This window comes from Rhinolophus hipposideros (assembly GCF_964194185.1).
Source record: "Rhinolophus hipposideros genome assembly, chromosome: 21".
Lineage (NCBI taxonomy): Eukaryota > Metazoa > Chordata > Mammalia > Chiroptera > Rhinolophidae > Rhinolophus > Rhinolophus hipposideros.
In genome coordinates this window covers 16,348,911-16,364,191 of record NC_138067.1, presented here as the reverse complement: position 1 = coordinate 16,364,191, position 15,281 = coordinate 16,348,911, and the positions used below count along the sequence as shown (strand labels likewise).

At 53.5% G+C, this 15,281-nt stretch overlaps 1 protein-coding gene across 2 annotated transcripts in view; it reads right to left on the bottom strand.

Moving 5' to 3' along the window:
* The window catches only part of CDH5 (cadherin 5), a 36,699-nt gene extending 21,949 nt beyond the window's left edge, over positions 1-14,750 (bottom strand). Inside the window, exons 1-3 of one of the 2 annotated variants that reach the window (XM_081031337.1) lie at positions 14,581-14,750; positions 3,749-3,808; positions 2,249-2,468 (exon numbers count right to left, since the gene is read on the bottom strand). In XM_081031337.1, the coding sequence (XP_080887463.1) occupies positions 2,249-2,468; positions 3,749-3,759 (231 nt within the window). In that variant the 5' untranslated portion in view covers positions 3,760-3,808; positions 14,581-14,750. The remainder of the gene's footprint in view (positions 1-2,248; positions 2,469-3,748; positions 3,809-14,580) is intronic. The other variant, XM_081031338.1, reaches the window with a different exon arrangement.
* Between the last annotated feature and the right edge of the window lie 531 nt (positions 14,751-15,281).

Genomic DNA, 15,281 nt, shown 5'->3' with positions numbered 1-15,281 from the left:
AGCCCTGTCCTTGCCTCCCCTAGGCACCCTTGTTTCTATGCAGGGTGGAGACAGCATGTGGCTCCTCTGTCCCCTGACCCCATGCCAAGTGAACACTGTTGGCAGATGACGGCAGGCCTGACGCTCTTCCTGCTGCTTGAAGACCCTAGGATGAGTCCTTCAAAGGTTGCCGTGTCAGGCTATGCGTGTTACAGGGGGCCCCCAAGTTCTGCTGATTCTCCCTGACTCAACCGGCAGATGTTCCTTGGGGCTGGTCATTTTCTTCAGTGGCTGATTCATGGCAGTTATCCCATTGGGAAGGATGTAGGTAGGTTGACAGCATTTTCCTCTATGACGTAGTTCATATTTCTGTTGGGAGTCAGGAACCCTCTGCTTTCCTGGGGCTAGGTTCTCCTAGGGCTCTGTCCTGGCCTCACTGTGGGATCCTGGGCAAGTGTCTGTTCCCCTGTGTGGCCATACTGAAGGATTTAAACTTCCCTCTCAAGATTTAAACTTTTTGAGAGCTAGAGGAGTCTGTGGGCACAGTCAGTTGGCAGTAGGCAGAGCTGTGAGTGGAGATCCCCGAGCAGCTGTGGCATTTCTGGTACAAGGCCAGACAGGACCCTCCCCCATCAGAAGGTCCTCTCCAGTTTGTTTCTCTATGACCATGGGGCTCCTCCATCACTGCTGTTTGTGAGGTTCTTTGCTGTGTGTTATCCCTCTAGACTAGGGCTGGCAAGCTCTTTCTATAAAGGGCCAGATAGCAAATATTTTCAACTTTGTGGGTCACATGGTCTTTGTCACAGCTGCTCAAATCTGCCATTGTAGCATGAAATCAACCATAACAGTTTGTAAGTGCATGGGCGTGCTCTGTTCCAATAAAACTTTATTTACAAAACCAGGTGGTGGGCTGGTTCTGCCAGCGCTTGTTTTAGACCAAAAGCTCCACAAAGGTGGGGACCATGTCCATCTCTGCCCACTGTGGTCTTCCCAGAACCTAGCCTAGTGATTGGCATCAGACTTGGCCTCACCAGCCCATTCATCTATTCTTTCTTTGGCCAATCATGTTTAGAGTACAAGAAACAGACGTGATGAGATTTTATGCACTTGAAAGAAAAGGTTTTCCTCACTGAAAACTCTCAAAATGCCCAGTCCGTCTACCTGTCACTGTGTGTGAAATTCTACCACTAGAACAATTCTTTTGAATCAGAATGGCTGGTTTTGACATGAGTAACAACTTGACAGAGTACGACAGTTCAATCATCACTCAGATTAGTTCTAATCTCGGAAGGTGACTGAGGATGAACAAGTTTTAGAGGGGAAGGAAGTGGGGCTTGGAGTCATGGAGGGCAGGCATCTTGTTGTGGGTATCCTAGAAATCTGGGGAGTTATGTGCATGACAGAAAACTAGGGAGGGATTGTCTGAGAGAAAGGGTTTTTTGAGGAATTTCAAAGGCAGAGACCTGGGTTGGCCAACTATGGCTTGGACAATTAGCTTTATCACCAGCATGATTTTGTAGAAGGCTGCTTAGGTTTTCTGGACCTCTCAGATGGAAAAATTTAATGGCAGCCTTGGCTGGTTTTGCCCTAAGCCCTGAACCCCAAGGTCAGGCTGGCCTCCTCAGCCTGTGCCCAGCGTGGTCCGTCTACCAGTGATATTTGGTCCATGGACCAAGATCTGGGAGAAAATGAGCCATAGCCTTCAATATCACTTCCCCCACCGTCCCGGCCATGGTCACCACCGCCAACTTCCCCTTCGTCATGATTAACACCATTATCACCACCACCACCACTTTGCTCTTCTCCATCACCATCATCAGCACTATTATCATCATCACAGCAACAACTTCCCCTTCCTCCTCATCACCATCACTATCACCACCATTCTCACCTTCCTCTTCACCATCACCTTCATCGCCACCATTATCCTCATCCCCGTCGCTGCCACCACCATATCACCAGCACCATCACGTCTGTGATCGCCATCACTACCACTGCCAACGTCCCCTTCCTTGTCACCATTATCACCACCACTGCTACCTTACACTTCCCCATCATCGTCATGGCCACCACCATTATCATCATCAGCACCGTTATCACCACCACCACCACCACATCTACCACCTCCACCGTCTATACCACCATTACCATCCCCTCACAACCATCATCCCCACCCCTACAACCTCCACAATGCCTATCACCATCTTTACTACCATCACCGTGGCCCGCCTGCTGCAGAGGCCTCTCCTGCTCTGGGCCTGAGCCTTACCTTGCCCACATAATGGGGCAGTGGCACGTTTTTCTCTTCATCGATGTGCATCTGGTTCCAAATCCAGTCTCTCTTCTGGCGCCGGAGGGTGGGTAGCATGCTGGGAGTGTCCAGCTGGGCAAGGTTAGCACTCGTGGCAGTTGCCACCAGCAGGCCCAGGCAGGTGCCCATTGCGGCCAGAAGCATTAGGAGCACATGCATCTTCCCAAGAGGCACAGATCTGGGGACAGAGAGGAGACACCATCAGGGCATATTGGTCACTATGCTGGGGTGTGAGCAGCTCCCAGGGACAAACGAGCTCCCCTTATCTGTTCATTCCTTTGTCCTTCACCCTTTGCTGATCCTAGCACAACCAGACTCTGTTCCTGCCCCCAAAGAGCTCCCAGCCTGGGAGGGGAAGACAAGCACAGAAACAATTCCTACTTAATGTCACATGTGCTGGTGTGGAAGCAAGTGCAGGTGATAGGAGAGCCCGGAGGAGGGCTGCGGAGAAGGCTTTCTGGACGAGAGGGTGACGCTAATGGTAGCTCCCGAAACCTTGTGCAGTGGGCACCCAGTTATCCTTATTTTCCACGTAAGAAAATCGACACACAGAGAGGTTCAGTTGGAGGTGGAGCAGGTGGTGGGGCTGACAATGGATCCCAAGAGTCTGACTTCAACAGCTAACATTTATCGAGCACTTATCAATTGCCTGACACTGTTCCAAGCACGTAATGGGTTGTCTCACTTTAATCCTCCCAATAACCCTCAAGGTGGGTATAATTGTAACCCTCATTTTACAGATGAGCTGAGGAACAGAGAGGTGTAGTAACATTTCTGAGATCACTCAGACTGGAAGCAGCAGTGCCAAGATTTGAAGGAAGTCTGTCTGGTCCAAAAGTTCATGTTTTTTCTTACTCTCTCTCTTGTCTCAGCAGCTGCTATGACATGGGATTTCAAGGCTCCTCTAAATAAACATGTCCTTTGGCCAGCTTTAGAGCCCCTGTAGCAGTGTGGCTTTGATGCTGTCTTCAGAAGGCTCTTAGGAAACCCAAATGTGTTAACCCAGAGGGTCAGACCTCACCCCCAGAATTCATGGGAGATTATCAGCTTAGGAGCTGTCACCAGCGCAGGGGTGGTTGGTGTGGGGTTTGAGAGTCTGGGCTTACAGTACTAGCTTCATCATTTTCAGGGCCCACAGCAAAATTTAAATGTGCGGTCCCATGTTCAAAAGTTATTAAGAATTTCAAGACAGTGACAGAAGAACATGAAATCAGGCATGGGGGCCTTTTAAGCACAGGGTCCCTTGTGATTGCCCTTCAAGGCAGCCTTCAGGACATGCGATCAGCCCAGATTGGGATCTAGGGTTCCCCATCGATGGGGGCCTAGCGTCCTCCGGAATTCCAGGGAGAGGGATTTCCCCACTGCCCCACAGTGGGTGGAGGCTCTGACCTTGGCTGTCACTATGCCCTCAGCCCTGACCCCTGTAGTCCACCCCTGCTGGGTCCCTGTGTCACTGACCTGTGGCGCATGGGATGGTTCAAGAAAAGGAGGCAGGTGGTGGGAGTGGGACCAGCACACCTGCCAGGAGAGAAGAGGACTCACAGGGTGCTGCTGGAAGGAGACCCACTCACTCCCTGACTGTCCCCTGCTTCGGCCCAGGGGAGAGGCGGGACTCTGCACATCACAGGAGGTTTCCAAACTCTAGTCACATTTCCTCTGAGACACTGGCGCCAGGCTGGCCTCAGTGAGGGCCGAGGGTGTCTGTCTGTGCTGGGCCAGCCTGGCCTCTGGGTCTGCTGATCTTAGCATCCAAGGTTCCCATCTTGTGTCCCCTGCCACTGGCCCAGGAGGAAGTGGGCTCCTGGGTTGGGGTAGAGCAGAGCAGGCCCCAAAATACAAGTGCCGTGTGCCTCCAAGGCCCTCCTGCCTCTGCCTCTCACTTTCCTCAGTCACAAAGGAGGCGGTAGACTTTGGAGAGACCTGGCTCCCTTTGAGGTGGGTGTGGCAAGGGCAGCCATTCCAGGTGAGAGGCAGGCAGTGAACAAAGCCATGGGGAGGTTGGAAGTCCTGGCCAGGAAGCTGGTTTTGACTTAGGGAAGGCAGCAGGCATGACCCCTGCCCCAGCCTTGCTGGGCCCAAGCCTGGTGGGTCATTTCCTTCTTTGCTTAGAAAGGAACTGCAAGTCTTAGTTCTTTCTTCCTCCCTGAAATGAGAAGTGACTCGAAAATGAAAAAGTGAAACAGAAGTGAACCTGAAAGAGAGAGAGAGAGAGAGGAGGGAGGGAGGGAGAGAGAGAGAGAGAGAGAGAGAGAGAGAGAGAGAGAGAGAGAGAGAGAGAGATACCTTTCAGGTTTCTGAGCAGGACAGGGTGTGAACCCTGATGGGTATTGAGCACCTACTGTATGCTGGGCCCCATGCTAGGCATTGGGGTACAGCAGTGAGCAAGACAGACAAGAACCATCCTCAGGGAGTGCACACTGTAGAAGGAACACTGGGAAAATAAGTAAATGAGGAAAAACATCAGCTAGTGATCAGAGGGGCTCAGGGAATTACAATGGGGGACACAACAGAGACCGAGGAAGCAGCTGGTTGAGATGGAGAGGCCAGGAAAGGCCTCTCATAGAGATGATAGCCTCTGAGTGTTAGTCCTAGAAATGCCAGGGGAAGGAAGGGAATTCTAGGCAGAAGGACCAGCAAGTGCAAAGGCCCTGAGGTAGAAACATGGTTAGTGTGTTTGAAGAAGCAAAGGAGGTCCCTGGGTAGGATACATGATGCCACCCACACAGACGTCCACTCCTCATCCCAAGAACCTGTGCATGGCAGGTATGATTACGTTAAGGATCGTGAGATAGAGAGATTATCCTGGGTCATGTGGGTAGACACAATGTAATCAAAGGTTTTTAAAAGGTGAAGGAGGGAGGGTCAGAATCAGGAAAAAGGAGATGTGACAATGGAAACAGTGGTTGGAGTGATGAGGGACCCTAGGCTGAGGAATGAGGGTGGTCTCTAGAAACCAGAAAAGGCAAGGAAATGGATTCTCCCCTAGAGCGTCTAGAAGGAACACAGCCCTGACTTTAGCTCACTGAAACCTGTTTCAGACTTCCGACCTCCAGAACTACAAGATAACAAATAAATACATTTGTATTGTCTCAAGCCACTGTGTTTGGGGAGGTTTGTTAGAGCAGCCGTAGGCAACTAATGCGGTCAGCTGTGGGGAGGGGGCTGGCGGGGTGAGGGGTGACAGGAGGAGGCAGTCACTGTCATACAGGAGAGAGTTGATGGTGGTCCAGACCAGGTTTAGGAGGGGATGGCCATGGGAAATATTTTGAGGGTAGAGTTAACAGGACTCGCTAGTGAAGGGGAGGTCGGGGAGAGGGATGGGAAAGAATGAGGGAGGGCTCCCAGTCTTTGGCCTGAGCAGTTGGGGGACAGCAGGGTCTTTCCTGAGATTCAGAAGCCTGGGGCTGTGGCATGTTGGTGGGGAGGAAACCAAATGTTCTGTGCGGACTGTGTCAGATTGCAGTTACCTATGAAAGGTCTCTGGTCATGGCCAGCAACTGATGGAGACCCGCCTGGAGGCTGGGGGAGCTTGCAGTTGCCGTCTGGACAGTGTTCAAACTGCGAGGGTGGAACAGTAAAGAGAGCAGGTAGCTGGAGAAGAGAAGTGACCCCAGGACAGCACGACCGGTTTTGCCTCTTTCTCTGTCTGGTGAACTTGTCCTTCAGAGTTGAGGACAAGTCCTCTGGGGACCGTCCTGGTCCCTGTGTCACAGCCCTGCATTCCCTACATCCTCCACTGGATTGACATCCAGGCCCCAGGGCAGGGCTCAAGCCACAGCTTCCTCTGCTTCCTGGAGACCATCTTTCCCTCTCACCCCAGCTATGTCTCCCCTACTCAAGGCTCAGCCACATGGCACACGTGGATTGTTTCTCCCTGGGCCCACACAGTGCGGCGTGCTGGCTATGACGGCAGCCTCGTACTTTGCAGAACCTCCGTTGCATGGCTTTGTTGCTAAGCGACTGTGCACAAGACACTTCACCCCTCTGAGCCTCAGTTTCGTCCTTGGTGCAGTGGGAACACTAGCATCTACGTCTCAGGGTTGTTTTCAGCTTGAATTAGAAAATGTTTGTGACGTGGGCAATAAACAGTAGCTAAAAATGGAACCAAAGGTGTGTGAATTCTCACTGACACTCTGGTTCTGCTCCCTCGAGGAGTCTACTTACCCTTCTTGGTACTTCACACCCCATCACTTGGTGGAGGGATTTGCAGGTCCCCACCTGCCAGATCCAGTCTCCCCAGGCCTCCCCTGACCGCTGCTCTGTGTCGAGGGGCTGACCCCTGGGCTTTCTGGCCCTGGCTTCTGGTGTTTGGCCAATAGGCGCTCTAGCAGGAGCTCTCAGGATGGGAGGAGAAAGCGGGTCAGTTCTTCCCTTTGGCTCTTGATTCTGGTTCATATTATTTGCTGTGGCTGACAGCTCCTGGTGGGAGGGCAGCCCCTCCAGGGTCCTGGCCCTGACTGGGTTCTGGAAACAACCCTCCCTCCTCTGTGCCTTGGCTCTGGGTGGTAACGGCTTCCACTGTTGCTGGTGCCCACATGCCTCAGTGTCCCCCGCGTTCCCTTAGCCGAACTCCCAGCTCTGTAAGTAGTCCCTCCGAGCACCCAGAGTAAATACTGTTTCCTGCCAGGACCTGTCTGCCCCAGTGAAGAGGAGCACAGCTTTCTTCAGGGTGGGACCTGCTTGGATGAGCTCGAGGTCCCAGGGCTGACAGCATCCATCAGCTAAACAAATATGTAACCATGCTGGACTTAAATAAAGCCGAGGCCACCCGTCACAGGCTCCGGCCACGTGGCACACAGGGGACAGTAACCCCTCAAGGGGCTTTGGCTGGCCCCACATATAAAGTATGACCTGAATGTGCAGATCCATTCTGTGTCCAGCAGAGGCTGTGCTGTGGGCCCTGGAGAGAACTCCCTTGGCACACAGAACTGGCACTGCCCTCCAGAGTCACCCCACCACACCAGTGTGTCACTTGCTGGGGGGGACCGGGGGAGGTCTGCATGCTCAACTGTCTTGTCAGTGGCAGATAGTGAGGAGGCAGGACCTTGGAGATGAGGACCTTTGGGAGACGAAGCTCACATAATCCCATCGCCAGCCCCCATCCTGGACCCTCGAGGGCTCTCCCAAGACAGCCCTTTTTTGCCGTGGGTGGTGGATGGGGGCTGACATTCCTGAGTATCTCCTCAGTGGCCCACATTATCTCATTTAAACCTTGCAAACTGCAAGGTAGTTGTCAGTAATCCCATTTAGCAAAGGAGGCTCAGAAAGGTGGAGTGAGTCATCCTAGGCCACACAGCAAGAGGGGGAGCCAGGATTTGAACTTAGGCTGCCTTTCTCCCCACATATGTGCCCCTCTCTGTGGTGACGTTCATGTGCAGTAATAATAATAAACTGTTCTCCATGCTGGGCTTTCATAGCTACCATCTCATTCAGTTTTCACAGTATCCCCAGGAGGTATGAATTATCAACTCCAGTTCAGAGAGGAAGAAACTGAGGCTCAAGACAAACAACTCAGAAGGGGTAGACCTGGGACTCCCCACTACCCCTCAGATCTATCTTTTCCTAAATCCCAGGCTTCTTCTACATCCAATCTCAGCGGACCTCAGGGTCTTTTCCATCTGAAAAGCTGTATTTTATTTGTGTTATTTTGCCTTTTGTGTTAGAAATTTGGCCACCAAAATGGGGGCCGAGGAGAATGGTTTTGTCTAACAATTGTTCCACCTCCAACTGCCGATAGAGGGAGAGGAAGTCAGGCAAGAGGATTTGCTGTACCCACAGCTGGAAGCAGCATTTCCCATGGCTACATCTCTGGAGGTGTAGTCAGAGCCACAGCGGGGTCTGACTTATTTCAGCCCTTTACCGTCCTACAAATAGGAGTCATGTCTCTTGGTTGCTGTCACCAAGTTTTCAGAGATCAAGGTGCTGCTGGGTGGCTTTGGGTGTGACACATGTGCAGAGGGTCAGATTTCTGTGCTCAGAAATTCCCAGCTGAGCAGCCCTGGCAAGTTGCCCAACAACTGCCTTGAGGGGAGAGGGGATTCGCTCTCTGGGCAGCTCAGAGGTGTGGGCCACGCACGTATTGACCAGGTGCCTGTCCGTGTCCTTGTCATCTAGGATTGTGACAACGCCCGTCCCTGGAGCCATGTTGGAGACTTTTGGGGACAACTCCAAATGGACTCGTGGGTGAGGTGGGCCAGCTGGCAAACCTGCAGGGGTTGTGCCCTTGGTCAATCTGGGAAAGTCTGGGGGACCCACAATGAGAAGACAGTGTGTGGCCCAAAGACACTGGAGAGCGGGCATGGAGCCCAGAAAAAGGGGTAGAGGAGCCCGGGAGGACCTGGGGAGTGGCTGGGCTCACCCATGCCTGGATGGCAGGTTGGGGCCTTGGAGCGCCCCCGAATCCAGGTCTGTGTCCACAGTGAGTGGGACCACTGAGGTCGGAACCTCGATGCCAGGCTCGGTCACATCCTCTTCACCTTTGCATTGCCATTCTCTCTCCTCTGCCTGGATTTAGTCCCAGGTCATCACTTTTTTGAAACCCTCTCTAGGGCCCTGGGGTTACACAGTCATTCAACAAACACAGTGCACCAACTATGTGGCAGGCACTGAATAAACACACCTGGGGAGCAAACACAGGCTGCATCTCAGTGGGGGAGATGGACAACAACCTCTTGATAAAAAATAGAGCTTCAGACTGTGATGGAGGAGTGCGGGAAGCAGTGAGAAGGCAGAGAGGGGGAGGGCTCGGATTGGTCTGAGGGTCTCACTCCAGGAGTGAGTCCTGCCTCTCTCTGTCCCCATGTGGGACATCAGGCAAAACTCCCTTTGCTCTCTTTCTTTTTGTGGCCCCCATGTGTCCTTGAGATTTAGCCTTGAAGGGGCTGTGAGATCTGTGTTCTTTAAAAGGAGGGTCTAGGGGGATGCAGAGGGCACAAAGGGAGGGGCTAGAACTGCTCCATTTGTAGCTAACTTGACTCTGGGAAGCCTGGACCCAGCTGGGAACTGCTCAGTGGGGCAGCCTGGCAGATGCCCCTAGGCTGGTCCTGCCCCTGACCACTGGGCAGACCCCTGCTCCCTGACCTGACCAGAACCCTGCTAAGCCTGAGGTTTCAGGGGCTAAGTTCAGGCTTTTGGGGGGAGGGGTATTGAGAAGACTGGAGGGCCCTTGGGGGCGGGGCAGAGGAAGCCTCCAGGTCAGAAATACATACATGCCATCTACAGACACACCACACAGACACACTACACCCTCAACTGTGCCTTCACAAGTACACACCCCTGTCCCCAGGCATCTGCCCACGCCAATTCCTGAAGAGTCTCTACTCTGTGGGGCTGGCCCCTCTGTTCCCACCCAGCACACCCACCATCAGCTGGGACAAGACCTGGCAGCTGAGCCCAACCCTAAGCAAAGCTTCAGAGAGTGGACGGGACGCTCAGTTCCAGCCCAGCCTCCTGCAGGCTCTGGACTCCGGCCCAGAGGCCCTGGGTCAGGGATGAGGGGCTGGGCCCAGAGCATGCCAGAGGTGTGTCTGTAGGAGGGGACGAGCTGGGCCCCTGCTCCCTGTGTGGCCCTGAGCAGCTCTCCACACTGCCCTTTCATGCCATCCCCCCCACACCTCAATTCAGGGCTGAAGTTGGAGCTCCTGATCCCCAGGTTCCTTCAGGAACTCCCCAATTGTCTGTTCAAACCCCAACATTTACAGCTGGGCCTTGGCAACTACAGACACTGTGCGGATGAAGGGTGAGGCCCTGGGAGCCTTGGGGATGGGGTGTGTTGGGGGTGGGACTGGGCAGCTTACAAGCTGGCCCCTTGGGACTTTCTCCTGGTTTGTAGCTCAGTTTGGCTCAGGGACCTGCTCCTGTGTGTCCCAGACCTGATCCCCTTCCCTCGGGGGTGTACCAACAGCCCCGGCTTAACTCTGCTTAGAGCTGACCACCCTGCTCCCCTGCTGACTGCCCTCCCTGGCTCCTCACCTCCAGCAGGATGAATCTAGCTCCTGAGCCAGCATGGCGTGTCCCCTGCCCACCACTCTGGCTCTCCTCTCCCCCACCTCCCTGCCCTTTCCAGTCATGAGAAGAACTAGGTGTTTCTGGGATACTCAGGTCTTCCTCTCTAGGTTTTTTGCACAGGCTGTTTCCTCTGGATGACCCTGGATCCCAGAGACCCCAGTATAAATTTGTTTTAAGTAGCAAACTAGCTCTAGTGAATCAGTAGTGTCTACTTCAAAGATAGCAAGTATTGAGGATTCAGGGGCTGAGTTCAAGTTCAGTGGGAATGAACACTGTGGTGGATTAGTGATGTCTGCCATGGGTATGAGAATGGGTGAAGGGCCAGCTCTGCCTGAATGCCCTTTCTTGCTGTGTCCCCTGGGTGAATGCTTTACTTCTTTTTAAGCCCTAGCGCCTCCCGCATGAGCTCTTCTGATTGACTCCTGCCCCCAGTACAGCCTGTGCTTCCTGGCCCAAGTGCCTCTGACCAGGCAGGCTCTGGGTCTGTCTTTACTTCATCCAGTATCCAGCTGCATGAACGCAAGGCCCTGGCCCTTGATGGTCAGGTGTTCCCATTGCTGCATGTCAGCCTGCCTTAGTCTCCAGTCCTGGTCTTGTCACTCTTCCCTCTTCACTCACAGGATTGAAAACAAATCTGAATTATTTGCAGACAACACCTTGGGTGGTCAGAGTGGGTGCAGTAATTGGTATAACTCAGTGAAGCTCCTCCTTGTTCCCAAATAGCCTCTCTACCGACCCAGTATATTGTCATACACACCCCCATTAGGATATTGGTTCTTTGAGGACAACGAAATTATCCTTCTTATCAGATCCCGATGAACACACACCTGCCTCTGTGCAGGGGACCTCTTACAGGATAGGGCTGGCAAAACAGAGGTCATAGGTGACCACGCACCCATTCCTGTACCCATGGCAGACATCACTAATTCATCAGTGCTCATTCCCACTGAACTTGAACTCAGCCCTTGAATCCTCAATACAATCTTTGAAATAGATACTACCGTGTTTCCCCCCAAATAAGACCAGGTCTTATATTAATTTTTGCTCCAAAAGACGCATTAGGGCTTATGTTCAGGAGATGTCATCCTGAAAAATCATGCTAGGGCTTATTTCCGGTTAGGTCTTATTTTCGGGGGAATACGGTATTCTACTGTAGAATACCAATTCACCAGAGCTAGTTTACGATTTAAAACAAATTTGTGCTGGGGTCTCTGGGCTCCAGGATCATCCAGTCTATGCCCCTGTCTCCGAATGGGGCAGCTCTAAGTTTCAAGGAGAGAACACCTACCCTACAGAGCCTTTTCTAATCACCTCTGGGCTTCCTGACTTTGGGACTCTGAGGCAGTCAGTGAGGGCAACAGAATGAGTCCCACCAACCTGCTTGTTTGAACTTGCTCAGCTGTTTATGAGCTGTGTGGCCTTAGGCTCATCCCTTGCCCTCTCTGAGCCCCAGCTTCTTCATCAATAATAGCTGCCTCCCTAGTCAGGAGGGAGATCACAGGTATGAAGCCCAGCACACAGTAGGTGTTCAGTAAATGTGTGGGTATCTTGACCCTCATTACTGACCCCCTTCAGCCTGGTGGCTGTGGGCTCAATTGGCTGACTGGTCGACTCACACCTGACCTCATTTCCTGGTTATGCCCCGGGCCCACCTCCTACTCCCCTCTGTTCCTTTCCAGAAGGAAATCTCATTCATTGCCTGCCTGGCCTGGCCTGGCCCCATGGGCCCTGCTACCTCCTCTTCCTCCTCCTAATATCTGCACCTGCTAGGATCTGACTGTTATGCTGTGGCCCCAGACAATCTGGTGGTCCTTGAATGAGGTTAGGGATCATTGGGTCCATCCCTGCCCTAGAGAGATAAGACTGAGATTGCCGACCTAAGACCTCAGTCTCCTTCTCTTCCTCCAGGAAGCCTTCTGTGATTTCTCCATCCAACATCAGCTTGGACCTGAGTTAGGATGAGCTTTTCAGTATCTCTCCAGCCAGAAGCCAAACTCCTCAGGACATTCCTTTGCCAGGGTCAGTGGGCTCCTGACTTATCCTGGTACCTGCTTCTATGGCTTGACCTGTCATGTACAATTCTCCTTGACTTGTCTTATCTCTGAGCTTGATTATGGGGTGTGGCAGGAGCTGTGGGGCCGGAAAGAGCTGGCTTCACTCATATCCTCATTCCACCTCATACTGTGACCTTGGACTGGCCACTCAGCCTCTCTCTGTCTCTCTGGTCCCATCTGTCAAATGGGAATTCATTTAGTAGCTTCAAGGCTGCTGAGGGGGTGCAGAGAAGTGATGGATATAGCAGGCCTGGGTCCATATGAGCAAGGGGCTGATGATTGCTCCTAAGCTGGTGGCCACTGTGTCCACTTTGAATCCCTGAGGCAGCGGCAGAGCAGTGAGTCATCCAACTTTGGGAGAAAATAAGCGTGGCCCCCTCTGGCTTCCTGCCCCCATGTCCGGCCCTTGTTTAGCAGCACAATTGCTCAGGTCCAGACTGTAGCACGGGCAGCTTAACCCGTTCAAGGCCAGTGGACGCTTCCCCTGCCCCCTCACCACAGGAAGCCGGGATTGGCAGGGCTGCCTGACGCGGCGGCAACCAGGTTCTGCAGGTTATCTGCTGCCCTCTAGGCTGGGGCCCACAGATGGCTGGCCTCAGGCCAGACGGGAGAGGCCCGCTGCTCCCCATCACCTCAGGATGAACTAAAGCTCCTGGTCCTGGCACTCGTGGCCTTCAGCGTCACTAGCCATCCTGCCACCCCCTGCTCTAAACACTCTCTGGTCACACTGGCCTTCCCAGTTTCTCAGAGCTGCCTAAGTTCTCTGCCTCCCCCAGAATTCCCTTCACCTTCTGTAGGATCCTATCTGCCCACCACTCACGGCAGAAATGTCCTTGTAGAGGGTGGGGAGAAAGCACAGTGCTTGGCACAGAGTAGCTCCCTAGGGTGCTTGCCAGAGGAAAAGCTGAGTTGACATTCTCTCACTTTCCCTGTTACCTGCTGGGGACCTACCGACCTCAGGGGTCAAAACCTTTATGACATTCACAGCCAAGATCAGCTCTGGGTAGCAGGTAAATTCAGCCATGGATTCTTGAAAATCCTCTACATTGAGCCACTCCTGGTGCTAAGCATTAAGTTGACTCATGAAGAGACAGTTTCCTCCATTTTATAGATGAGAAAGCTGAGACATGGAGAAACTATGTGATGCCGGAAAAAGCCTGGCCTTTCGGGTACAAAATCCTCATTCAAATTCCTACCCCAGCTCTTCTCCAAATATCAGTTTCCTTACTGAGAAATGGAGAAAGGCTATATTTAACTCATGGGGTAGTTGGTAGTCGTAAGGAGCCCCGTTGTTTAAGAGCCTTCTCTGTGCATTGTCTTTTGTTCCCACAGTGAATTGTAGAAAGACTTGCTGTCTCCATTGCTCAGACAAGCAAACTGAGGTTTGATAATGTGGAGTAATTTTCCCAGTCACACGGGAAGTGGGTGGGAGAGCTGGGATCTGCACCCAGGACCGCTGTCCAGGCTGGGCCCTGGAGACTGCCTGCCTTCAAGTCCTTTTGGGGGACTTCCCTAAAAGAGGAGGGCCTCAGGACCCCCACCTTCAGGTATCTGGGTGTCAGGGGAGAAAGGGAGGGCCACCTTCCTGACCGCAGCTCCCACAGCTCAGAGTGACCCCTGCAGTGTCTGGGGTAGGAAGGGAAGGGGCTTCCATTAGCAGGGCGTCAAGTGCTCAGAGCTAAGCCTCAGCTTGCTTATTCTGAAATGCGGAAACTAGAAACTGGATGACGAGGGGCAGGGGCTCAGAGCTCCCCTTCTAGGAGTCTTCTCCCAGTCCCAGCAGAGAGCCTTGAGGGGAGGGGATGAAGACAGGCCTTGGTTAATCCTCTACCTGGGGGAAGGCGCACCAGAGGGGAGCCTAGGCCTGGGTGCCAGTCCTCTGCCCAAATCGACCAGCACACCAGGGGCAGAGCCTGGCACTCTCTGAGCCTGGCACCGCTGGAAGCCAGGGGGCCCTTGTGTCACATAGAATTGGAGAGTACATGTGGGAGACCTGAGGCCTTCTCCCCTCCCTCAGCCCTGGGAATGCTCATTTGTGCCCAGGGCACCACTGCTGGGAGCACTTCTCAGCCCTGCTCTGAGCCTGGAGGGGACCCTGTGTACCCCGAGGACTGGCTTTTCCCTGGGACCCTGACAGTGACCATTCTACAGGTGGGAAAGGCAAGGACCCTACTGTCTTGGGGACATGGTGAGGGTCTGAGAGGTTTGGGGTTGGGAGCGCTCACTCACCGTGCCCGTGGGCTGAGCGGTGTCTCTGTTCTGTCAGACTGTCCGTCCGGGGCTGAGTGCTATGGAGTTCTGTGGAGCTTGGCGGACGGACAACCTCTCGAGGGGAGCCACACCCGGCAGCGAGGGAGGCTGGCTGACTCCCCTTCAGGTTTTCCAGCTGGCCCTGGCCCACGCCCCCCTGGGATGGTTTCCTGTTATTGTTTCTTTGTGAGGGCTGGGCTGGCTGTAGATAGGCAGGCCCTGTGGTGGGCCGCTCCCTCGGCCCCGCTGGGCTGTCCCACAGAGGCCTAGCCCTGGACCTGCCTGGACCCCAACTCCAGGCCTCAAATCTGGTGCTCTAAGTCTAGTACCTGCCAAGGGCCTTAGTTCACCCTCCTTGTAGCCGCAAGGGCAGTTGTCATCACCCCCATTTTAGAGCTCAGGACACAGACTCAGCAAGTTTAAAGTACCTCTCTAGCCCTCTGAGGTGTAGTGGAGTCAGAAATCCAGCCTGGGTCCACCTGGACCCAGAGCTGATTTTCTCAGGTGACCCCATGACATGGGAAGGGGCAGAGTTTGCACGTGATGGGGAGGCTTCGGGGGCTTTGGAGGTGAGGTGGGTGGGAGAAGGGGAACAGCATCTCTTGGCTCTGCAGGGCCGGATTGGTGCCAGCCTGGGTTTGTGGGGCTGCTTGAGATTAGGAATACCAGGTGGAGTCAAA